We start from the raw sequence: 26032 nt of genomic DNA on the forward strand, positions 1-26032 counted from the left end.
ATCACTGATTGGAATTGAAAATGTATTGTCACATGTACAAGTATGAAAGTACTAAAATAAAAATAAAAATAAAAAAATCACAGAAAAATAAACAAACAACCCTCACAAAGATGGAAATGATGTTTTTTAGCATGAGGAAAAACTTTCAACAACAAGCAATATGGAGTTACAATCCATGGCAAAACAGCATAAATAAACGACATGTAAAAACAAAAAAAGTTTAGCATTTTTCAAATAACATGGACATTTTTTCCACAATCGTTCTGCTAATCTAATTTATAAATTTTAATATATCAAGCTTTTTTCTTTACTAATTTTTCTTTTATTTTTAGAAACTCAAGAGATTTTTCTATATGTATTCTAATATAAGCTATAGGGTATTTTTGTCATATTTGATCTTTTAAAATATATGAAGTCATAGTGAAATAACAACTAACAAAAGTAAATAATAATAATAAGAAGAATAACACAAATTTGTAAGTATGATATTTTGAAAGAAATGCATCATAATTAGGGCTGCACGATATGAAGAAAACTCGCGATATGCGATATCAGTGATTAATATTGCAATAACGATATAATTTGCGGTATATAAACAATTAGCAAAACAACCAAAAATATTATTCCCATTCCTTTACAACAGCTTAAAAATTATACTACAAATGACCCTTGTTGACGTAGGAGGCGAACATACAACATAATAGGGCGCCATCCGATTAGTTAACAACGTGAAGGGGTCCATCTGATTGGTCAAATGCAGAAAGGGATTCTTTCAATCCAATAAACACTTCAAGCTGCTATAAGATTGCTTGGCCACATCTAAGGTAACCATTTATTGCAAATTTGCTGTCTTTTGCGATATGCATATTGCACAGCTTGATATTGCGATAACGATAAATTTGCGGTATATTGTGCAGGCCTAATCATAATATACTAGAAAATAAACAATATAACAAAACAAAACATGAAAACAAGCACTAGAAGTAGCTGAATGACTTAAAGAAAGAATCAAAGATTGGGTTGACATAGAAATGGAAAAATCAAGATGTTTACATTTTTTTTTACCAATAACTGTAGATTTTGTTTGCTTAAAAATCTCAAGTAATGAAAAAAATAAGGTAATTTACTTCATTTTTTGTTAAATGCTAATCATGCAAATTGTGCATCTATTGCAAATGCATTGGGGTGACAATTGATGGCATTTTCTTTTACCCAATGCTCAATTATTTTCTCTTATGTTTATTTAACTTTTGTATTTAAAAAGAAATAATCAAATTGTACTCATTTCTCAAACAAAATCTTAGAATAGGTTTCTAATTTAACTTAGAATTAACCTTCACACATTGTTGTCCTGTTTGAAGATGGTTACTTCAGCTCACTTGAAGTGTGGGTGCATTCTTGCACGTGCTCCATCATGTTGCCACGGTTTCACTTTAAGGGAGCGCGCGCGGAGGCGCGCTCTTGCTGCTATTGTTTCTTTTTTTCGCTCTCCCCCCCTCTTCAGTTTGTAGACCACCGCGGCCTTGTGGGGGAGCAGCGCTGCCCAGTTTGTTTGACGACAAGGCTGCTGAAATCATGGCGGACGAACAAGAAATAATGTGTAAATTGGAGAACATCTTGGAAATACGGTAAATCTCAGACTCCTGCTCGCTGGTGGCTAACGTTAGTTTAGCTAACGTCGTCAGCCATCGAGAAGCTTTTGTGACTGACCTCGCTAATATTAGCCTTCCTGCTAGTAATTAAAATGCTTCTGCTGCTTTCGTTTTACCCAAACGTCTCTATGAGTGACTGGGTTGGCGGGCTTGTGGGATGAATACACACAAGGTGTAATTTAAGCGCATATTTGGATGATGCATCAACAATCCAGATGTGCGACAACAAATGCCAGATGTGGGCTGCTGCGCAGAGCTAGCTGTTAAGCTGGTATTAGCTTATTAAGCCAAGTTGTCTGCACTTAATCAAATGTGATTTCTGCAAAACGATTCATTCTCTAATACTTATAATAAATGCATAATACCAGAGATGAGTTAAAAATAATTGTATGAATTATAACTGCGTGTAAAGAAATGGTTTTTGTGTTGTTTTGGGTGTAATATATGTCTTTTTGACACGTCATTGTGGCAAGTGACGGAAACAACACCAGTACAGCTGTTGACTATTGTCTTCACCGCTTACTAAAGAAATAAGACGATCCAGATGCAGAAGATCAAGTCTCGTTTGAAGATGGAGTTTGAAGCTCTGGAGTCTGAGGAGAAGCATCTGAAAGAGTACAAACAAGAAATGGATCTCCTTCTACAAGAGAAAATGGCTCATGTTGAGGAGCTGCGCCTCATTCATGCTGATATAAATGTGGTGAGTTGCTACAAAGAACTGACAGTTTGTAATTGATCCAGCGACAAACCATATTTGCTTAAATCTGTGACATTGTTGCTTATTTGGACCATAATAAGAGGATTTCCATCTTGTTTCTGTTGACTCAAACCTTTACAGGAACTGTGGCAACTCAGCTGACCTATAAGTGCAGGTGTACAAGAAGTGAGATAGTAAACTAAAATTAGCACACTTCATGAGTTTTAGTTCTTTTTCTTTGTTTCATTTTTTTAAAAGATACAAACTTTGAAGGAGAACAAACAAAGATAAGCAAAAAACAAGAAAGACAAGCAACAGTTAGAAAAACAAATCTTATAAATTCTGAACTTTCTGTAATTCTTGTCCGAGTTCAAATATTTTCTAAATATTGTTAAAAATATACAATGAACAGCTATTTACACATAATAATAAATACAGAGGTATAAAAGGAGAAGAAAAAAAGCATGACAACTGATTGGTAGTCGTCTTTCTTTAACATACACAGTTCAATTCCTGGAACTTTTCATTATTAAGTTGTGAGTCGTGATTATATTATTTTAATTAATCTTTGAATATTATTTATTAACCAGGTGTTACTATAAAAGGAGTTTGAAGGAAAGCTTTTTGTTGCATTTCAATTTATGTTGGAGATAAATGACTAACTTTTCCGGTTAAATGTTCACCTCATGAAATACATGACACTGTCTCCTTTCAGATGGAGAGCACCATCAAGCAGTCAGAGAACGACCTGAATAAGTTGCTAGAAACGACTCGCCGTCTTCATGACGAGTACAAACCGTTGAAGGAGCATGTGGACGCCCTCAGGATGACTTTAGGACTACACAGACTCCCTAACCTGAATGAAGAGGAGGAAAAGCTCTCCTTGGAGTCAGTATATGCATACACAAACATATATATTTCTTTTTCATATATAACCAAATCACTTTGGTTGAAATGTTCATTTGGCCAAGTGGATGATAACTCTTTATATACATCCTTTTAACCTGCTTGCTTAGAAGTTGTGATGAATGTAATTTTATTGGACGTTTAACCCAAACCACCTGCATCTGTCACTAATAGCTATCCATCTCAATGTCAAATCTGAAGAAAGAATTACACTTTTGAAAGCTTTTTAGTAAAGATTGTCTGTTTTTCTAGTGTTATCCTGCTGCCTAAAGTTCAAAAAACAGTAATATAGATTCATATGAATGAAATTCATGAAAGGGTTAATACTTATTAAAAGTTTAAACATTTAAAAGCCAACCTTTCTAGAATGGCACTCTCTTTATGTTCACGAAGACACTCTTGTTTTGACAAAAATTACTTGATATAGCATTTTTCCTGATAAGCATTCAGGTTATATAGTCTTTTAAATTGTAAAATTGACCATTTTTAACCTCAATAACCAATTTCAGGTACTACTCATCTAATTTTAACCATTTATTTAATATTTTTAGCTTAGCTCTGTTGTACGGAAATCAATCTTCAAGATCTGCATTCAAACAATTCCCTTTGTTAATTTGAAAAGCTCAAAAAATGATTGGCAAATATAGCATATGTAAAATATGTCAGTTAATATCACAGATATATGCAATACATTTTTGTTTACATCGAATTTTAAGGGACCAACTATTTTAAAAAGCCTTTTTTTTTTATTATATTGACAGTTATTTGTGTTTACTTAATGCCGTACATTTTTCTGTTTTTTTTTTTACAACTGAAATACAAAATACAGCTTCTAACAGAGTCTTATTGCACGATTAGTTGTTAGTAGTAACTGAAATTAGGATGTGATGCAATGGGGAAGGTGATAGACCAAATAAAGGGGGTTTGACTTGCTTGTCGTCGTTCAGATCGTTATAAAAATACAAATGAAAAATTTTTTTTAGTCAAATCAATGCTAGCAAACAAAGCACCGTAGCTACATCGCTAATTCATGTTCTGAACTATTTGTTGCACAGTGACATAATCATCGGCATACATTTGAACAAAGTTAGTGAAAGTCAGAGTACATTTGATTAAGTATCAGCTAACTCTCATTCAACAGTTTGCAGTTTAAATAACGGCACTTGAGGAAGTTTTGGATTTTGTTCAACCTAAAGGGACCTTAAACTTTCAACGAGGTTTATCACTTTTTCATGACCTGTCTCTTCTTTTTCCCCTGGCCGCTTTTTGTTGTGTTTTTCACTTTTACAACCTGTGCCATCAAAAAAACGAAACTTTGTTTTTTAACCTAAACGCGATGGCAGTGTAGAAGGTTTTATGACACTAATTCTGACTATTTTAAGGTTTATTTAAAGGATAACTTGAACCAATTAAACAAGGCTTTAAGGCAAAAATAAATAAATAATCCAAACTGTAATGAAACTGGCTTCAAATGAATTTTGAAACATTCTATTTCTTATCAAAACATAGACATTTGAATAGAGTTTTTTACTAGTCTCTTTCCATAAAATTCATGTGTTCTGCTTTATCTTTCTGGCACAAACACGCCTCAGTGAAAGACCTCTTTGTCTTTGAGCTCGCCTTATCAAAAAACGATAGAAACAATTTCTTTATCATATAGCGAACTTTGGCTGAGCACTTGTTGAGTCATCACTGCATCTCAACCCTATAAATGTGTTCCTCGCTGATTTATGGCCCTTGACTTGATATCAGAATGAGTTTCAGCATTACTCTTGGAATGATTGAAGCATAGAATCGGTGTCAAAATGTGTGACTCATTTGTTTGGCAGGAAAGGTTTAGGAAGTTTTCCAAATCAGAAAAAAAAAAAAAAAAGGTTTTTCATGCAATTAAACGAAATACTTCCCTCTGAAATGAGTTAAATGCAAACAGTTGGAAGCTAAAATGATATTTTTGCTTGATGAGTATAAAGCTGGGAACGTTGAAATTTAATGCCAAAATGAGTTAAAATGATTCAGCGATGTTAAGATGACTCTCGCAGTATCCAAAAGAAATGTACTTGGTGTGAAGAAAGTAATATAGCAAAGTAGTAGAGATTGCAATGGAGAGATGTTTTATTAACTGTGTGCTCATGGAGACCAGGGTCTCACAAAGAAAGCTGTTAAATGAAATGACCACTGCGAGCCATAGGGACCAGGAATTTCCGACTAATAGAAATGTATTGCATCACATGTCAAGATCATATTGCTCAAATGTCAAGTGCAAATGATAGATCCCTGCCCTTTCCTCTCCACGGTGTAAGTTATTTTTTTTTGTGCAGACATCAAGGTCGAACGTGTCCTTTGAAATATGACATGGGGCAGTTGTGAGGCAGTTCATGTTGTATGTTGAAGAGGTGCAAATACCTTTTTTATAATCATTGCACTAGCCACGGAGCATTTGTCATTTTTTAGTGGTTAATCGTAAAACTGTCCTGTGTGGCTTAGCGTGGTGCCATTTTTACTGCAAAACGAACGCGTGTCGTTAAAGGTCAATGTCAAAAAGTCTGACGGTGAGAGCAGGAAGCGGATCAGTTGGCCCCACTTTGGTTTGTAAATTAGTTGAGGACAGCAGTCAGATTAAAGGGCTCAAATTTGGCCCATTGTGATGCATTGTGTTTGATTTGAGATCAAACTATTGTTGGCTTTGTAACCTGACACATAAACCCGCTCACTGTTTAGTCAGGACGTTTTATTGTCCCATTTAGGAGAAGTTTTGGACAAATGTGTGTGTATTTGTAGAGATCGTTTAATTCTTTGTTAAACTGGGATTTTCTAAAAACAAATAGATGAGACGTAGACATTGGCAGCAGTTAGGGCATGTCCAGAAACCACTGACTGTATGTCAGAACTGGACCGAGTGACCCCTCCTCCTTAACATTCCAAACAGGAAGTACCCGCTGGCTCCAAGAAGCCAAAAGCCCCATAGACTTCTATTGAGAACAGCCATTGTGTTGTGAGGTGAACAACAACTCAGTCATTCTATTTGTCAGAGTAACCATTCTTGCTCTGCTGCCTTTATATCATTCATTCATTCATTCATTCATTCATTCATTCATTCATTCATTCATTCATTCATTCATTCATTCATTCATCATCTTCTGCCGTTTATTCCCTTTCGGGGTCACGGGGCTGCCAGAGCCTATCCCGGCCACTTGTGGGCGAAGGCAGGGGACACCCTGGACAGGTCGCCAATCTGTCGCACATTTATAACATGTTTTTTTTTTTTCCAGATACTTTATTTATCCCACAATGGAGAAATTCTTCTCCGCATTTGACCCATCCTCTGGGGGAGCGGTGAGCTGCAGCTGAACCGCGTGCTAATCTTAATTTTTATTTTAAGTTTTTTATTTTTAGTTACAATCAGATGCCCTTAAATAAAGTAGGTGGTGGCTCGTCGCGCCCACAGCGAACATTGCAAACGTTTGATTGACAGATTCCCTCTGAGCCCCCTTTTAGGTGGTAAGGGGGTGGATTACCAACAAGCTCACTCCTGATTGGCGAGAGTGGTTGCCATAGAAAAATTGACTGTCAACGTCTGGCTCCAACATGGCAGCGTCCGTATAGCGAAAAAATGGTGACTGAATTGACTTTGGTTAGTTGGTTAAAGTAAACCATTTCGTCTGGATGACGTCACACTGGCTCTCATACACAGTCAATGCCGGAAAGAATTTCCTATTGAGCTTTTTCCAGAAGAAGCAGAAATAGCTGCGGTTTCATGGACAAAAGTAATCGATTAAACGCCTGAATATAAACGCGTCACGTAAACACACCGTTTGGAATACTCTGACCCGATCAGACTCATTCGGATCAAAATTTTCCATTCATTGAGATAGGTGGGTTATGCCGATTGTTGATCCGATTGTGGTGCATATAAACAGTTTAGTCCGATTGTAGATCACTACTCTGGCTTTTACGTCAAAGTGTGGCGTATGTAAACGTTTGTTATAGTTGGATGAAGTTTTTCTGGGCTCATGTACACAGTTCAACTCTAATCTAATCTTTGATCCGATCAGAGACATTTTGCACATGTGACTGCAGCTACAGACAGTAAATGGAAATCTTTCCTCTGAGGAACTTCTAGTGTTTTGTATTTTAGAAAGAACTTTTGATTTTCTTTCAACAAAGCCACAGATATTCATGCTGATGGACGAGAGGGATTTGCAGAGATGTTCTACAATGCCAGGATCACTGAAAGAAAAAATCAGAGCTTTTTGCGGGAGCATTTGTTTAGCTCTGGATAACTTACAACCTTGGACGGACGGACGAACAGATAGAAACTTTATTAATCTCCCAAAGGAGAAATTCAGGTGTCCGGCAGCACTCACTTTAAAAAAAAAACGGAGTTTAAGAACTCTGGATGGATCTTTTGAAGTCTTATGATCCTAAAGCAGCAAGACAAATCCTGAAAAACAGAAAAGGAAAAATAAGTGGGGTTGCACTAGTAAATACCCAAGCATTTAGCTGTCCACGCCGCCATTTCTTCACCGTTTTATCTTAAATTAAAAAAAACAAAATCTAAATGAAGGACCCCAGTGTGGTTTTTATGGATTTAATCTACCTACAGATGTGAGGAAAAGGTTTTTAAAACCAGACAAATTGGGTGGAGTACAACAAACATCTAGTGGCCACTTGGTGAACTGACTTGGCTCCAGTTGCTTTTGACCTGAAACTTGGACATAAAAATGTAGTTTCTGAGTAATATCAGTTTTATTTTTAAGAATTCACACCAAAAAAAAAAAAACTTTTTCTCCTGTTGTTCAAGCTCTTTAGCCCCCCCCCCCAAATGGAGATGACAAGTAATTCCATTTGAGGTTTTACAAAGTCTTTTGTTTTTCACTAAACCGGAGGTCCATCACTTGAATCTGACAAGTTGAATTCCAGTGCCGGAGGCTGCAGGCTTCAGCAGAGGATGATTGCACAATTTACTCCAGTAAACCACAGCGGATGGTCCCTAGAATACAGATGTGAAGCCTTCCTCAGTGCTCGTCATCCTCACACATCCCTGGAAAGTGTTGGCTGTTTATTTGAACATTTTTACTCTGCTAATCAAGAAGCTGCCACATCTGGACTTGCACGGGTTTATTCCTAATCAACAATGTTCTTCTCTTTAAGAGTCAGAAAGGTTAGCCATTTACTAAAAACTAAAAAGCTGCTTTGCCAGCAATTAGAATTATCCAGCGAATTGTTTTTCATTTTCCCTGTTTTTGAGTCATTTCCTTTAAATGTTAAGGGCTTAATTGTAGGAAGCGGGCTGACCCAGCGTTGCGCTGACCTCTACATGGCTGTTTTCTCGGGTGATAATGTTGCTGACCAGGTGGCAGTCATCTCTCCTTCCCTGCTTCCCGGTACGCCCCTCCATTCTCCGAGTACGAAGATACCAGATACTTTCAAAGCTGCAGCTCATGTTCCGCTGCCGTTTTTCCTAGTTGACAGAACTCATCAGAGATCGTGAGAGATTTATAATGTAGTAAAGGGAGACGTTAACACTATCATTTACATATTTTTTTAGAGTAATTGTGCTTAACAACAATGGGGCCTTGTGTAATTGTAATACAGGCTGTGATGAAGCAGTTTGGGAGAAAATTAAATCACACCTGTGGGCAACATTTGTTAAAGTGATGCATCTGCACAGAAAGGAGCTCGCTACACCTCTTCACAAGCAAAACTATTGAAATATCAGCCTGTTTTTTAAAGAAAACCTGCAAAATCCATATGTGTATATATATGGTAAGGATTAATATTATTGAATCAGGTTTAAAAGTAACACAACATTATTGTAAATACCTAAAGTTCTGCTTCATGATCCGTTTTCTTTCAGGAGAAACTAGAGTATAATGAAAATGGATATCTCCCCCCCATTCCTTTTTTTTGAAAATGAGCCAGGCAGGCATAAAGTCCAAGGCCACATTTTTTTCTCAGCCCTCTTCTGCCCACACACATGCATACTGACAAACAACCCTGCAATGACTTGAGTTTCAGTGCAAAGTCCTGCATTAAAAGGAGTTTCCCTTGAGCACATTGTTGTCACTCTGTGCTCACCTCTCGAAACGCAACGCTGACAACGCTGCCAAGTGCTTGGTGAGTCACGAGCACACTTCACCAGGTCTCTCGTTTGCTCTCTGCAGCTACTTTGAGAAGCAGAAGGCGGAGTGGCAGAAGGAGCCACACGAGCCCGCCATCCCAGAATCCCTAGCGGCTGCCGCCGCCGCAGCACAGCAGCTGCAAGTGTCCAGGAAGCAGGACGCCCGACAGACAGCCACCTTCAGACAGCAGCCTCCTCCTATGAAGGTAACTCGCCATCTGGCTGAAAATAGACACAGTGGATGAATCACAAGATCGTTTTAAGACAGAAGTGGAGCCATTAGGAGTTTGACCTAAAATCCCACGTCAAGTTTTAGTCAAATCAAGGACATAATAACCAGAATAGAAGTCAGCTGAGTGTCTGCTTCTGCCAAGAATTTGGATTTCATCTTCTAAAACTGCCAAGTCTGGCAGTAGGTGCTGATTGAGCCTCTTCATGTTAACCATGTGCTGATCAGTTCCCATGTTTTGACATGTTTTTGGATGAGTGCATGCAGCCACATTTGAAGTTTTTCTTACCTCTTTTTTCTTTTCTTCAAAACTCTAAATCTTTTGAAGAAACTCATTGCAGTTTGAGAAACGAGGTTAAAAATGAAATCCCCATAGGTGGCTGAATTTCTTGCAACGCCTCAATGACTCCAGACAATGGACCAGCACGCACACCGCCACGGCCCTCCCTCCCCTCTGTGGTATGGGGTAATCTTAAATGCATCTCTGCATTTCCCCGGGCGGCGGCGTGCCACATTGTACTGTGGAAAGATCCACACAGAAACTCTTAAAATGACCCGGTGAACACTTCATTTATTGTTTGAATCAGCAAATTGTTGAATTTCTATCAAGAAAAGACCCAAAAAATGAGATAAAATTCATGTGAATTTCTCCTCAGAAAATAGTAACCTCCTTAGCTTCTCATGACTTACTTTTAAGATCTTAGATATGTTTTTTTCCAGATTTTAATCTGCTGGAATGTCGTTCACAGAATGGACACAAAAGCAGAAACAAGTTTAGGTCTGTTCCTACCAAGCTCATCCAGTTATGATATTTTTAGGCTCTTAAATAATTTTAGTCAAGGGCATTGGTGTGTTTGTCAGCTTTTTTACTGTCGGCAGCATGGGGATAAAAATAAATCATTCATGTCTTGTCGCTGCTGCATACATGCTGCCCTGCTGTTTCACAGAAACGCAGAAATGAAAACAAGATAATAAAAAAAAAAGTGAAGTTTGAGATGCAAAAGGATCGAAAATCGAACCTGTAACAGTTTGTTACAGGTTGGTGCCTCACAGCCAATGTATTCCTGCCTTGTGGAACAGAAATCTGAAGTTAAGGACAGAGTAGCAAAGACACAGTAACAAAAAGACTTTTAAACTTGATGAAAACATGAAAAAATCATGTCGATCTGACATGAATTCCAATAAACTCAGACGCTGAGTGAAGTTTTCTGCTGTGAACTCGTCTCCTCTCCAGGCTTGCCTGTCCTGCCACCAGCAGATTCATCGTAACGCTCCCATCTGTCCGTTATGCAAGGCCAAGAGCCGCTCTCGCAACCCAAAGAAACCCAAGAGGAAGCCAGATGAGTGAACGCTGCTCCCTGGCACCGTCGGTGGAGTTTAAAGGCACCTGGTGCAGCTTTTTTTCCATCTAAGATCAGCCCCAGTGTTTATTCTACTGACTGAAACTACAGGTCTGTGCTTCAGGACGGTTTTTGGTGTCCACTTTAGTAAATAGTTATTGTTCCAAATTCGTCTGCAGCTGGTAATGTCATTTCGTTGTTTGTGCGTTTTGGATGTGTTTATAAGTAATTGTCTTACAGTAGTTCATTGACGAGTGTTATTGCAATAATACTAAATGGAACTTGTCCAAAAACGGTAATGTTGTTTATTGCCTTAGCTAACTCCTTGTACTTTAACTTTTTTTTTGCAGTGCATGCCTGCTGTTGTGTATTTTTTGTGCCAATATGAAATGTAATGGGTTCAATTGTTGAGACGAGTACAACTAGGAGGTTGTTTTTATGTTTACAGACCAAAAAGGCCACTCATTTTGCATTGAATAGTCTTGTGTTTAATACTGCAAAAAAAGAAAAAAAAGAATAATAAATTGCTGTTTTGTACTAACTGGGCTAACGCGTCTGTTTTTTCTGTATGGAGAACAAAACCTTGAGGGTTGTTCCAGCTCTTTTACGGTGTGCACGTAAACATTGCTTTGCTTGACCTGCACAAATGGGAGGGCCTATCCTGTGTTTGGAGGTAAAGAGGTAGGAATATGTTTGCCTCTGCTGCGTCATTGTAATTTTCACTCTATTAATACTGTGACACGCCGTCATGTCTGCTGCTATCTTCCTGAAAAAGGACAGCGAGGTTTTGATAAATGAGCTCCAGTAGCGTTTTTGTCAGGGTAACCCCTCATTTCATCTGTTGCCAGGGAAACACTATGATCCTTAGTGGTTGCTAAGGCAACCCCGGGTTGCTGTGACCCGCATATCTTCACCAAAGAAGTTCCTCCCAAATCCAGTGAGGGGTATCTGGAGGCTTTAGGAGATTTTTTTTTTTTTTATCAACTGCCCTAACGTGTCAAATCCTGCAACAGAGTGGATCGAATAATTAGTAAGATGGACCACGGTGGGTCTAAAAGTTACTTAAAAAAAAAAGTTTGTGTTTAGTCTGTCCTTCAGAGTTTAAAATTAAAGTTGTGTCTTCTTCCACCTTCAGATAAAAGTTGTCAAGGCCAGCCGTGGCTTTCCCTGCTGCAGACGGGTGGAGCCACTCCCTCTGCAGACTGTCATAATGAAGGGGAGATAACACCAAGTGAATAAATCTGGGCCTCATTGGTCCAGAGTTTTACCTTCAGTTGGCAGGGACTGAGGCTGGACACTTGGATCTTTTCCCGAATAGAGGGAGGATTTGTGGGTATTTTTTTAGTCTGCTCCATCAGAGAGCTGTAAGCCTCCCGCTTTAATCTCAGCCTCTGCTGCAGCTCAGGTTTCACTTTCGCTCCCATATCGCCTTTTCGCCCCTCATAAGATTGTTTCCTTTCTTATCGCCTTTTCGCCCCTCATAAGATTGTTTCCTTTCTTCCCTTTCAAAAGACTGACGAATTGATGAGTAGCTTTAAAGGCCACAACACGTTCGGCCTCAAATAACATCTTTTTATTTAAATTCTGCAGCACAGACACAAGAAGTGAAGTTCTACTTAAAAAACAAAATAGTCAATTTTCTCTCTCAAGTTGTGAAATGTTCGAACAATTTTCAAAACATTCATAATATAGACAGAAGAAATACAATTATTACCAATAGAACACCGATAGAGCGAGGTTATTAAATATTGTTTACTAAAACATGTTTGTGTCCCTCCTTCAAATGTTTACCGGCGCACTTCCTGTCAGCTGTGTACCTCTTCCGCCATCTGGTGGCCAAGCAGGTGAACTTTACCAGTTCATGATGTGGAACGCGTTCTTCATAAATCTGTTCATAAAGCCGGTGTGAAGTTGTCATAATGTTTTCATCTTGTAAATTCACAAACACCTTCTTATGTATGCCTCAAATTTACACAAATACTCAAAAGAGGACCTTAATTAACAAATGTTGAACTTCTTCACAACAAAAATAAAGGTATTGCATTTTAAAACAGCATTATTTTTAAAGTTTATGGCTCTCTTTTTTTTTTTAAGAAAGGGCTTTGGGAAAGAAAACCACATTTCTACACGCACACACAAATGAATAGTAAGTTAAATAAAGCAAGATCTCATATGGAATTGCCAAAAACCTGACAGTCTGCCATCTGGGGAAAGAATCTGGTGTGTTAACCCCCCCTCTCGTCTAAATGTGGGACATTTACAAGACATGGGTGGGTTTGGCAGAGGAGCAGGTGACAGGATTCTCCTCTAAAGCCTGTGACAGTCACCCAGCTGACACTAAAATTGTTCTCTAAGTAGGGGGCGGAAGGTCAAATGACTGCAACAAAATTAAAGAACGACTCTCAAATACGCTTAAATTGAACAGGACACCCGAAAACAGTCCTTTGTTTACTTGAGTATTTTCTTTTTAAACAAGAAAAGTCAAACATTCCAACCACAAACTGAGTATCAGTTCTATCACCTTTCTAATTATAAACCTGAGCCCTGACTCTCCCAGAATGGAAGTCTATCCAGGCCCCCCGTGTGGCCTAAATTTAGCCCCCCACATTCCCCCAGTAAGAAGCCCTGGCCCCCATTGTCAGTTTTCACACACAAACTCAGCATACTCCACTTTGACAAATCGTGGTTGCTGCAGGGACGTCACTCGCTCTCTTCGGAGGACCTCTCTTTCCGCACGTGACCAGTGACAGAGTTTTGAAGGTGAGCCTTCTTTTGAGATTTGCGCAACACATTGAGGTAGGTGTTTTACCACATCAATCCCAGTTTGTCCTGATGCAGCAGGAGATTTGACATCTTCAATTGAAGGTTTCAGCTCCAGCGCTCCTCTGTCGTTACAGATGGAAAGTGTCTGACTTGCCTGGAGTTCCCTCCGAGCTCAGGGTGCAGCTGTCAACATGAGTTTAATGGACATTTCTAAGATCTTCTCCCTGCTGCAGCCAAAGGAGGAGGATGAGGACAAAGAGCAGTGTCAGGCTCTGAGCAGCGCTGTAAGCACAGACAACGTGACTCTGCTGTCTGAGCTTCTCTCTCAGGAGAACTACAGGCGGTACATCAATGCTCCAAGTGGGTGGGGGGTCCCTGTAACCCCCCTGCGCACAGCTGCCGCTCTGGGACACCTGAGGTGTTTGGAGCTGCTGTTGGAGCATGGTGCAGAGGTGAGATATAGGGTTTAAGCTTTTATTTTGAAGCTTTACTTGCTGGGAATGTACAAAAAAATAAAAAAAAAAGCTGCATAATCAGCCTTTGTTCTCTATAAAAAGTTAAAATCTTTATTTGTGGTATTTTTTTCCACTCAATTCTTACCCCCTTGACATAAAAAACAGCTGATATTTTAGCATACCATCTATTTAATCAATGCTGATGACAAGTTGAAGACATTGTCGGCTGTCATCAACATTGTTGTCATTGTTTTAATCATCCATTGTGATAACTTGATAAACAGTCTCTTTAAAAAAGGTTGACAACTATTAACAAATCACTGTAGCTGTGAGTGAATCAGCAGCAGCTATCAGTGCAGATCAGGATCAGGAAAGCTGTTGTCAGCTCATATGTAATTCACAGCAGGTCTCCTCCCCATTAAAAAGGATTTTCAAGTGCAGTGCAAACCGCAAAATTGATCATAAATTTTGATTTTAAGTAATAGGCTGTGAAACTCTTCACCCTGAATGCTGTAAATTACATTTTTTTCTGAAAGTAGCTGACCTCTTGAACTCAGAATGAAGAGACTGCCAAAACAAAAACAAGTGTGCCGCTGGTGGAGAATGATGAGCTGTTCCCTTACTGTCACTTCTCTTTTAAATGCTGCTGCTTTCTCTCAAGGTTGTGTGCACTGAGGCAATGCTGCAGTCACGCAAAGACATGCAGTCTGCAACCTATGGAGGCCCAGAGGCCCAAAATATCAAAAGAAACAAAAAAATTGACTGTTCCAGGCAATCATAAATCCTTAAAGCCTTATCATTTAAAAGAAATCTTGTCAATCCTCTTTAATTAGCTTGAGGAAATCCACAAAAATTGCCATTTAATTTTTGTACGAGATCTAGATAGTATCAATTATATGTTGGGTGATTTGGTACGTTTTTTCTCACAAATATGTAAGCTGAAGATGCAAAAAATATTGACATGAGTGTTCAGGAAAAAAGCTCCTCTTTTCCCCTCTGTCTCAAATTTGATCCACGTATTTTTAACATGGTGTCACTGTATCATATGGAATTAATCATTTTAAAAAAGCATTTTTTGAATACAGAAAGTAGTCATTAAAAAAGAATAACAATAGATGAGTTTTTGTTACCGTAAAGTTTTTAAAATGTGCAAACGTCCTTCAAAAAGCGTTTTGGGATTTCATGGAAGCAGCCATTTTAAAATGAGCAGGATCTACCATCCACTATCTACTGCCTCTAGTGGAATAATATTGAACTACAGGGCAGAAAACATGGACCAAGTGATACAGAATAAGGAAAGTTTGGGTCACGTTAATGAGGTAGGAATCACAGAAATGCATTTATCAAATAAATTCAAATGGTTATATGATGTTAAAGAAACAGATATGGGCAAAAGGATTTAATTAAAAACATGTATTTAGGTTGTGTCTGAATTCCCTTACTATTTAATGAACTAAATAGGACATTCACCATTTTGAGCATCCAAATCAGTGACGTGCGGTCAGGTGAGGCAAGTGAGGCTCGGCCTCACCTGTCATGATCGTAGAAAAAGGTAAATTAAGTAAATATTATTTTCCACTGATCTGTGCTAAATATAGATTTTCAGTCAACTCAACACGTTTTTTACAGTTTCTGAGGTTAAAACCGCCGAATGTGAATGTTGCGATCACGGAGCTAAACTCCAGATGAGGCTCTGAAGCACTGTGCCTCATGTCTGACGGCATATGGAAGCGATTCTGTAGCATAATTAAAAATAAAAGTCAAAACCAGAAATGCTTTTTCATTTTCAAAATGAAGCTGCATTTTTTGACTCAAAATTCAAATGAAAAAGCAATCCTTCAAAATGCTTTTTCATTTTCTACTTCAACACTGCTTATTCTGTCACGTAATTAAAATGATAAAGAAAATGGTATTTGACAAATGTGTGCTGAACACATACATATATATACTTTAATTTGTTTACAGTACATATGAATAATTCATCCGCAAGAAGTGTGTTCTATCTATGTCTATAACAGAAATATTCTCTGTGGGAAAATATTTGCTTGTGTGGATTTTCTAAGCTGTTAGCTGCTGTTGGATGAATGGTGAAATATTCCGTTTTTGTAATTGTAAATCTGACTCCAGAGGAGTCAGTGCCTCACCAGCCATCAACCTCACTGCACATCACTGATCCAAATGTACAATTTTAAAACCTGTTGCCCTGAAAATTTCCCAGAGGTCTCTGCAAAAAGCTCATGTGCATCGATGCTCACTAGCTTGTTGAATATAGACCATAATGCATTGCGTTTAAATGATTGCTCATTAAAAGAAAATGGATGTAAATTTGTTTTTTATAAACTGCTCTAGTTTATATTAAAAAACATGGTGAATTTATAAATAGTCTTTCTAAAATGTTCATACTATTTAGTTTTTTACTGGTAAATTGCTTTCCCGTAAAAAGAAAAAGTAGTGAGCATGTGTCCAAATTGTTATTTGATTTTGGAGTTAAGTTGAAATTTGTGCGTAAAACAAATTGCAGTGGAGCAGCTTATAGCTTAGTGTTTAAGCCTTCAGTTTCATAACTGTTTTTAAAGTCAGATTTTACATGATTTTTTTTTCCTGAAATTTTTCAAAATTATTTGATTTTTTTAAATGTATTTTGCTAAATATATTTTTGCTGTTTATATCACTAATAGTTTAATTACCTGTGTTTGCTTGAATTTTTTATTTTTGCTTTGAATCCAGGTGGATGTTTTGGACGTGAAAGCCCAGACCCCCCTGTTCACTGCTGTCAGCGGCAAACATCTGGACTGCGTGGTTTCCCTCCTGAAAGCCGGAGCCGACCCGAACGGCAGCCAGTACAACAACTGCTCCCCGCTGCTCACCGCAGCGCGGGAGGGCGACGTGGATGTCCTGCGAGAGCTGCTGCGCTTCGGAGCAGATGTAGACGTCAAACCCAAAGTCCCTGAGTGGGCCTCCAATGCCACAACCTGCAGAGGGCCCCTCTACCTGTCAGCTGTTTATGGACACCTGGACTGCTTTAAGCTCCTCCTCCTCCATGGAGCAAACCCCGACTACAACTGCACAGACGAGAAGATGTTGGCGAGGATTAAGCTGCCAAAGACTGTCCTGGAGGTGTGTCTCCGTTACGGCTGCGGGGTGGAGTACATTCAGCTTCTCATCAACTTTGGAGCCAACGTGTACTTGCCCACACTCATCATCGACAAAACAACAAAGCAAAATGAAGCTCTGCTTCTGCTGCTCAAGGAAAGAGGTGAGATCTATTCACACAGCACCACAGAGTCAACATTTCAACTGCAAATGTTTCACCTTTTTTCTCCTGTTTCTGCCCCAGTTTGCCCCAAAACACTGATGTCGCAGACTCGACGGATGATTCGAAGATGCATCTGCTTTGCAAACAAAGAGCCTGCAATTGACAGTTTGGACATTCCTGTGACCATGAAGAACTATTTAAAGCATAACCCCTCCTAACGTGAACCGTGTTCCTGGATGGATCAGCTGGATGGACGGTTTGAGCTGCCTTAAGCTCCAAGCTACACGTGGATGCCCCCAAGAAAAGGCTTTATCCACCTATATGTGAGTGCAGTAATGTCACGGGTTGTACAAAAAAGGGCACTGGAGCTCAGCAGAGAGGAAAGTTAAGATGGCAGCAACAAAACCCTCACAAATACAGGGCTTTTGGGGCTCCAACAGTGTTGCTTCATGTTTATCAACCTTATAAAGCCCGATTAATGGTTGCTGTCTTAAAAAAAAAAAAAATCACAATTATACAATCTTGGTATCACAATCACAAAAAAGGAAAGTATAGTACAGCAAACTGAATTTTTGCTTTAGTCTAGAAGGGCAAACTGATGACCTCATCATTAAAGGACACATGAAAGTCCCCAATATAACAACTCCTACCCGACTTTTACAGCGTGTATAAATTCATGATCGTTCCCCTTACTTTTTGACAAATTCATGGTAGTGTTGCACATTTTTATGAGATCCTGTCAATCTCAGCATTAAAAATATCAACTGGAGTCAGAATATTCATACATTTTTTAAGAGTTGGGACGTTTCTAGTTAAAAATGTCCATCTGAAAGTGGGTTGAAATTACTAAAACGTTAAATGCTGGTGATAGGGTTGGCACCATCACCTAACCATCCAATAGCAAGAAGGTCGTGGTTAAATCCTGGCATGCTCCCTTCGTCCCACAAGGCAAACAAAAACCTAACAAGTAGGTAGAAGGGATATTGTAAGGCACGTGTGTCAAACTCAAGGCCTGCGGGCCAAATGTGGCCCGCCATGTCATTTTAAATAAAATTGTTTAGTATCTCTTTGTTTTATGGTTCTGGAATAAAGGAATTTGCATCAACATTGACAACCATCTGTTTTGATGTTTCCTTTTCCAATTAAGAATCCATTCCATCAGAGTATTTAGTTGACTTCTTTGAACTTGTGACACTGAGATCGTAACACATTCAATTTAACCACATGTGCTGCAATGTCTTCATCCCTTTTAAGGCGCTCCTTCTTCCTCTTCAGATGTTCCTCTTGTTCCTCCAGTTCATGTTTTTCCTTTAGTAGCTTCTGTCTTGCCATTAACGCTGCCAGGTCAGCTTCTGTTTTCAGACATGCAGATGAAGAAGAAGAAGCAACAGACCTTCTCCCAGAAACTGAGGTTTTATTTTCCACGTTTGACACACCGTCATACGGTTTAATGTCGTCTTGCATATCTTCTGTACTGAGCAGTGATGCAGTGATATTTATTTGTGGACCATCCTCTTTTCGATATTGAAGCATTTCTTCACCTTTTACAGCTGGAACTGTTTGAAGCAAATGGAGGGCTTCCACTTTGTTGCACGTCTTCGACCCACTCCGCCATCTTTCAATATCTTCTTTAAATGCATTAGTATATGTCATGATGCTGTCAAACCACTCGTTTTGCTCATCCTCCATGAGTTAAGGCACCAAAACATCATGTGAGGCGATAGCAGTTACACAAAACTGATTTAATTCCTTGAAAAATGATTGGACATGTGAAACATTTTCTTCTGTCTTCATAAGTGATTTAATTTCTGGTATAGTGATTTCATTTTATTAACTGCTATTTTTCGATCATGTTGAAGCTTTTCAATTTTATTTGCCAACGCCTTGGCCGTGGGTTTAATCAGTCTGTTATCACGCTCCATTTTAATCAGTCCTTCAGTCATTCATTTAATTCAATGTTTGTTCATTTCAAAACCTGCAGCATCAGCGTGATTATGGCACATTTCATTCTTTAGCCACCTTTGGATATTGTCTGTGAAGCAAAATAAACTTTATCCAAATAATATCCACATTTGGAACAAGAACAGCGGCAACTTCACCAATTGAGCGCATTCACGCGTCACAGCATTGCGTCACTCTGCAAAAAGTCACTCAGCAACGGAATGTTTTGCGCAGAACTAAACCTCCTTCAGCCACGAGCCAGACGACAGCTCCCAATCTTCAAACTTTTGAACTGCAATCCTTCCTTCCACTGGCACAGCTTCCATGCGCACATCTTACCTGGCTGTAGTTCGCTTGAATGATGATAGCAGCTTCTCCTTAACTGTTTGAAAGCCAGCAACTATCTCCCTTAATCCTCCTTTGTTACTCCAAATCTCAGCTCCGTTGCTTAATCACATAATATCCGTGTTTATTGGCCTTTTTTTTTGTTGACAAAAATGTAGCAACTTCAATTGTTCAAAACCAAACAGTCGCTGAGAGGCTGACGCTGGGTGGGTCCGGGTATTGAATGACGCGCTCAAAAACCATAGAGCATAATAACGAAGTTTGTTTTTTGAAGTTTTAATAATGAAAAATGAAGGTAATTAAATCCACTTGTTATATTGTGATCAAAAAAGAGAAATATAAAGCGGTCAACAAACATTACGGCAACCAACCCAGCCCCCCCCTTACACAGGGAAAAACCACAGGTGAGTTAAAGTAAATTGATGTCACCGCCCACAAACATGTGACCCACCAGCTGATTATATGACCCATAATCAAAAGAAATCTATATTCATTCACCATAAGAAAGACCACACTTAATTCATGGCACCTACACAATATATTTAAGCATTTAGTGACTACAGTTTCATTGGGGAAAATGAGCAAACTCTGGGACTAAATTGTTGACTTTAGATGAGAACTGGACCTAGTTTGTATTCAAAGCAGGAAGTGGTTTCCAAGAAGCTAAAACCCCATGGACTTCTATTGAGAAATAAACAGCTAGTATTTAGCTATTATATTTGTAAGAATAACCATTCTTTCTCTTCTACCTGTTTTTCTCGATAATCCGAATTGCAGTAGTGCAAGTTATAAACTGGCCAATCAGATGCCTGAACAAAAGCATGTGGCACCTGCTGGCCCCCCACGCCAAACACTCAAAACGTCTGATTGACAGAGTTTGTGAAGCTCGCTTTCAACTGGTAGGGGTGTGGACTTCCAACAAGCTCACTCCAGATTGGTAAGAGTGGTTGTCATAGCAATGTCTCAGACCTACTTGGACAAATCGTTGCTTACTGATGATGTCTGGTTCCAACATGGCAGCATCCATATCCAAAAAAAAAATGGCGACCGAATTGACTTAATTTTGGTTGGAGCCAGAAATAAGCCTTTTTTTATGTGTGATGTCACACTGACCCAGTTCAGTTCTAAAATGAAGTCATAAAGCTTAAACTACTTCAGATATCTCACACCAAACAGAGATGGACAATGGATTAATGAGGGTGCCGAAAAAGAAGACAAAATCCCCCATTTACATTATTTTAATTTTACATAAAGGTTTTTTCATGCTGTAGACATGTAAACAAACATTCAGGATCACCCAGAGTGATCCTGACTGATTGGACCAATGGAAAAAAGTGTCGTACCACCACTGACCAGTAGAGGCCGCAGTGGCACTGTCAACTGCTTTGTCCTATTAGCTGGTTGGCTCCTCGGTTTGTATCTTGCATCAGCTTTTTGCTCTCTCCCATTTTCAAAGGTGATTTTCAAAGGAATTAAATGGACCCCCACTCACTTTAGACACAACTGAGGAAACACACACGCACACACACACACGCACACAACCCGCAGAGTGGGTGCATCACAACAGGATGCCTTAGATCTCGGCTGAAAAACACTCTTGCATCTTTGGGCTTCAAAACATCAGGAAGCGCAGTGAGCAGACACACTTCATGGTGGCCAAGTGGGAGATATCTGCGTAACTCCTCATTATTTATTGATTACAGCCGTCCAACGCAGACATGAGCATGAAACATATTGATTTATGCCGTGACGTGTGATTACGCTGTTTATCTCACGACCCTCGATCCCTCCCCTGCAAGATATCCTGGAGAGAGTGTGTCAGCAGTTGGGAATGGCCGCAACAAACAGGAGGTGATATCACACACAACAGGAAACCCGGCACAATGCTCCTACTCACACACTGACGCCTCGACACGCACTTCTGCAGAGGTTTTATTTTCAACAAAAGTACAGCTATATCAGATATGGATTTTTTTTTTCATTTTTTACAGCGAAATACAACATATTCCCAGTGCTTCTGATTACATCAAAACATATAATGTACAAACAGTTGACATCTCCACTCTCTCATTCACAGTTTCTGGATTGAATAGGCATTACTTTTCAGGATTTAAATTTCTACAAGAAATAAACTCAAAAGGCTGGCAAAAAACAAAAAGAGGAACATAGAAATGTTTGCATATGATGTCAAAGGGTTTTCTTCGGGGAGGGGGGAACAACTTAAAAAAGATGAGTAATATACAATGATTGATTTTTCCAACATGGGGTCTTCTAAATGTATCCTAGCTGCAGGATTCTGCTGTGCTAAGTGTGAGTATGGGTGATCACTGGCTCATGTAAACTCTGGACTAAGAGGAATTCGAGAAATCCAAGCATCCTCAGATGCATTCAGATGACAGTCTGCTTACTTGGCTGTCTTAATCAGATGCCTGAGGAAAACAAAACAAAGCAAAAAAATTTTTTTGAGCTCTCAGTACAAAGTCAGATTGTTAATTACATAAGAAAAAATATATACACCCTATTAACACTTTGGCCCAAATGAAACCATATAATACTGATGCCAATAAATAGAGCTGATGTCAAGTCATTATTGGAAACAAAAGCAGGAATTGAATTCTGATGAAGTGCTGGGTCTTCGGGATTAGCTGTATATTAAAGACCTACTCCAATAAAAATGGTGTTTTTAATGTTCTTGTGACATTTTTCTGATGGAGGACAAATGTTAAAAAAAATTAAGCTTAAAATTGCGTTTCAGAGTATTTCTTTTTTCAAATCGTTGTGAGTTAGGAGCACAGGAAAAGAAATGCGGTTTGAAAAAGAGCTCATTTGTGTATTCTAATGTATTACTGCCACTCTGCTGAAATTGTCTTAGAAAAAGGCAGGTTTTTGGTCAAAAACAGCATAATTATAACTGAAAGAAAAGTGGGAATGCTTTTAAATGAGCTCAAAAGATGATCAGAGTGGGTCTTTAAGGGAGACTATAACCATTTCTATACACAAACATCCATGGTGAAAGCAGAAACTGCTGTTTGGTTGACTGTCAGAGAGGAAATATACCCGTTTTGCCTCCGTTGATGAGGTCACTTCAAAAATGATAAAAAAGGAATCTATTTTTTAAATGTTTGTGGGATGTGGGCGAGAGAACATTAGTATTAGCTCTAGCAGCTATGAAGAGATTAGTTTTTGATTTAATCTTCTGATTTGCCTAACAGGAAATAAAAACAAAGGTGAGGTGATAGGGGGACTGACAAAAACAACTCCCTTTGGTGAGATGGCATGAACTCATTTAAAAATAAATAAATAAAACAAAGTAAGTTTATCTGTTAAGTGTTGCCTTAAGTCTCATGCAAAATATTGGATGCCACAAGCATGCATTTACCTGGTACTGAGGTCTACCGCACGCTAGAACTGGAACAACATTCGTTTCCAACGCAAAATACCAATATCCAAATATATGATCTGTTCTTTTTACAGTATTTACAGTGTGTAGCTGACAAAGGTAAAATAGATTACTCTTCTTTTAATTCATAACGCACTATTTATTATGATACTATATTTGAAAAGTGAAACTTAACTTGATTGACAAAGAAAAATGTCCTACCGTATATTAAGCCATCTTTTAGGAAGATAAATAGATACAATAAATCTATGCGGTTTCTAACACACCGGAAATTAGAGTGAGAGTCTTTCGATGCAGCTAAGCTTGCAGCTATGTAAGCATGACGGAGTACAATGCAGGGGGTTCCGAGTTTTTCGGTATGTACTCGCACAGGGAAAAAAAAAGTCTGCGCTGAGTTTCTGTCCGAGTGGATCTGGAGTGCTGGGAAAAAGGAATTCCCTGCGTGTGTGAGAGCAGAGAGAAAGGAAGAAATGCACTGAAGGGAAAATACATGACTAATTCAAATCTGCCTGTGAAACTGAATAGATAATCACTAGTGGAATGCTGGAAGGCACTGTTAGATAGCATCTCTCTTCTCCGCAGCAGAACGGGCCAACAAGTGCACGGGATTGTGCGTCGGTGTGTGTGTGTGTGTTTTCCAGTATGCTTGGTACCGGTGGTATGGGTGGTGGTGGGGATGGATTAGGGCGGGGCACGGGACCTGAGGTTATCATGGCCTGGGAACCGTGTCTTTTTGCTGTGCCAGGCAACAGAATTATCTTCCAAAACAATCTCAGCGGGAGCCATCTCTACAGACACCAGCAGCCAAATCGCCCTTTTCTCAACTTTTTTTTACTGAAACAAAACATAAATTACACAACATACAAAGCAGTTCTAAGGATCTTTGTTCCAATAGGTTATAAGGCCTATAAGAAGGCAAACAAATGACACAGAACAATATATAACTCTTTCATGTCACGCCGTAGTGAATAGTGAGGATATATAATGATATATCACATTGCACAAGTTGTCATACTGTATTTGTTCTGTCCATCAGGTGGTATAATCCAAACACAAAAGGTACATCTGAGGCATGATCATGAAGCACGGACAGATGTCTCACTCACATTCCAAGTAGAAAAGAACTACACTTTCATGAGTGTACAGTGGTAGATCCTCCTCGGTCGCTTCGGCAGAAGGACTGTATCTATGGCAGACTCTTGTCACAGAGCAGCCTCGGGGACTTTGGTGATTAAACAAATCAATCTGATCAGGCCACAGTTTTCCGGAAACCACTTAACGGTGCTGGAGCTAACTGTCCAAGTACGAATCAGATTGGGAAAAAAAAAACAAAGTGACAGGGAGGAAGCTAGGGTCTAAACCCAAAGATTTTAGAGGTGCACAAGTCTGTCAGAGGATATGCGTTCACTTCTCCACCTCCTCAGATAACTGCTGTTTTGGACTCATTCTCAGTTCTAACTCAAAACACCTGAATTTAACCTTATTTTTGATCATTTATCAAACGCTTTGCTTTTAGAGGCTTCAATTATCACGTCTTAGCACCACAAGTTTGAATGGCCCAGGCTCCGATCAAATGAGAACTGAATTTATAGTGTCAACACTACAAAATTATTAACTGAAGAAGTTTTTTTTATTTTATTTTTTTTCCAAAGAGAATTTTTAAACCTTGGCTGATGCGTCAACTTGACTTTTAGTGCTCATTCCCAGAGGTAGGCTGTGCTCTTTCCAAACACCCAGCGAGCTGCCAGCAAAGTGCTACAGGAGTGGTCTCCAGGGAGAATGGGAGAAGGGGCTGGGGCATAAGACAGGTGTACCAAAACCTGCCCCTCTCCTGCTCCCAGCCGCTTCCTCCAAGCAAGCTCTCTGTTGGACACAGCACACTGAGCCTCAGTGTGAGCGAATACCCTGTCACAAGTGGTTGGTGATAAAATGTAAATACCCTATCGATGTTCCAACTATTGATTTGTTCCCTGACCCATCATGCCATGGCAGGTTCGTCAAAAAGAAACTTCCTCCACGGATTAAAAAAAAGAAACAGCAGTTGTGTGCAGAAGGATGGAGAGAAGGAAGCGGGAATAGGTAAAAAGTGGGATAATCTGTTTGACAAAGGAGGACTGAGAGCAAGGAGATCCTGATTCAGACATCAGTGGAGTTTGATGAGATGACCCGTCGATGATCATTTGTCAAAGTGATCCAACTTAAAGGTGAAACTAACAGTGGGGCTTGTCCCGTCCAGGCTGCTGAGGTCGCTGCATCCCACATTCAGAGGAACAGAACAAGCATTCTAACATAGCAGCGCAGCAAAGTCTCAGCAACAGTCACGCAGCCAGGAGGGACCTGGCTTGGTCTGCGGTCTCTCTCCAGATTTTAAAAGCAAAATTAAATAACAATCTACATAACTGCAGGACATTCAGATGGTGTGAAGATGCAGAATCCAAGGGAAAAACGTTCATGATTGAGCTGAAGAAGGATGACAACTAAGAACATTACTAACATACATGAGCTGTAAAAGTGTTTAGTTTGTCTGAATCCTTTTAGGTCCACTTGGTGCTTCCAGTAAAACCTTCTAATCGCATTGGTCCTTAACTTCAGAGTCTTTTGTGGATGTGTTTTTTCTTTTTGTATCTTCTTCACCATGGAACATAGCAATCCAGTGTTTAGTGCTTCTAAGAAAAATAGCTGGTCCTTCAGAAGAGTCTGTGTTTCTCTATTTCTTAAATGGAGCTAATCTACTAAAATTCTGCCAGAAAGGAGCCTGGCCTCTTTTGGATTGACTGAATTCAAAAACTTCGCCTTGTGCCATGTCCTCCATTACCTCATACTGCCCCGCACTGAGAGGATCCTGGGGGGGCGGGTATGAGGGGGGCGTACATCTGTTTACACCTAAAAAAGCATGTGCAAATAGAACAAGAAGGGGAAGGCCAGGG

At 39.3% G+C, this 26032-nt stretch overlaps 3 protein-coding genes across 17 annotated transcripts in view; 2 read left to right on the forward strand and 1 right to left on the reverse strand.

The window, feature by feature from the left end:
• The first annotated feature begins 1422 nt into the window (after positions 1–1422).
• zc4h2 (zinc finger C4H2-type containing) lies at positions 1423–11486 on the forward strand. Its single transcript, XM_004073433.4, has 5 exons — positions 1423–1628; positions 2181–2352; positions 3065–3237; positions 9420–9582; positions 10840–11486. Exons 1-5 carry the CDS (start codon positions 1576–1578, stop codon positions 10951–10953), a joined length of 675 nt encoding a protein of 224 aa, XP_004073481.1. The 5' UTR covers positions 1423–1575; the 3' UTR covers positions 10954–11486.
• Positions 11487–11592: 106 nt separating this feature from the next.
• asb12 (ankyrin repeat and SOCS box containing 12) lies at positions 11593–18528 on the forward strand. Of its 2 annotated transcripts, none has more exons than XM_011480404.3 (5): positions 11593–11990; positions 12081–13741; positions 13843–14160; positions 16891–17419; positions 17501–18528. In XM_011480404.3, the coding sequence occupies exons 3-5, from the start codon at positions 13900–13902 to the stop codon at positions 17635–17637; spliced, it is 927 nt and encodes a 308-aa protein (XP_011478706.1). In that variant the 5' UTR covers positions 11593–11990; positions 12081–13741; positions 13843–13899; the 3' UTR covers positions 17638–18528. The 2 variants fall into 2 exon arrangements, with proteins under 2 accessions (XP_011478706.1, XP_004073482.1); XM_004073434.4 differs by having other exon boundaries at positions 12081–13705.
• Positions 18529–21621: 3093 nt separating this feature from the next.
• The window catches only part of arhgef9 (Cdc42 guanine nucleotide exchange factor 9), a 49136-nt gene continuing 44725 nt past the window's right edge, over positions 21622–26032 (reverse strand). For 12 of the 14 annotated variants that reach the window (XM_020706732.2, XM_011480406.3, XM_011480405.3 and 9 more), the window contains one exon: positions 21622–25988. In XM_020706732.2, coding sequence (XP_020562391.2) covers positions 25983–25988 — 6 coding nt within the window. In that variant the 3' untranslated portion in view covers positions 21622–25982. The remainder of the gene's footprint in view (positions 25989–26032) is intronic. The other 2 variants (XR_909457.3, XM_011480408.3) reach the window with 1 other exon arrangement.

This window comes from Oryzias latipes, chromosome 10, assembly GCF_002234675.1.
Source record: "Oryzias latipes chromosome 10, ASM223467v1".
NCBI classification, from domain to species: Eukaryota; Metazoa; Chordata; class Actinopteri; order Beloniformes; family Adrianichthyidae; genus Oryzias; species Oryzias latipes.

Bases quoted from the DNA above. Each gene is read 5' to 3' on its own strand.
- zc4h2 (XM_004073433.4), top strand. From the start codon at position 1,576: ATGGCGGACGAACAAGAAATAATGTGTAAATTGGAGAACATCTTGGAA. The intron at 2,353-3,064 runs GTGAGTTGCTAC...GTCTCCTTTCAG, and splicing joins TTCATGCTGATATAAATGTG to ATGGAGAGCACCATCAAGCA. The intron at 3,238-9,419 runs GTCAGTATATGC...TGCTCTCTGCAG, and splicing joins GAGGAAAAGCTCTCCTTGGA to CTACTTTGAGAAGCAGAAGG.
- asb12 (XM_011480404.3), top strand. From the start codon at position 13,900: ATGAGTTTAATGGACATTTCTAAGATCTTCTCCCTGCTGCAGCCAAAG. The intron at 14,161-16,890 runs GTGAGATATAGG...CTTTGAATCCAG, and splicing joins TGTTGGAGCATGGTGCAGAG to GTGGATGTTTTGGACGTGAA. The intron at 17,420-17,500 runs GTGAGATCTATT...TTTCTGCCCCAG, and splicing joins TCTGCTGCTCAAGGAAAGAG to TTTGCCCCAAAACACTGATG.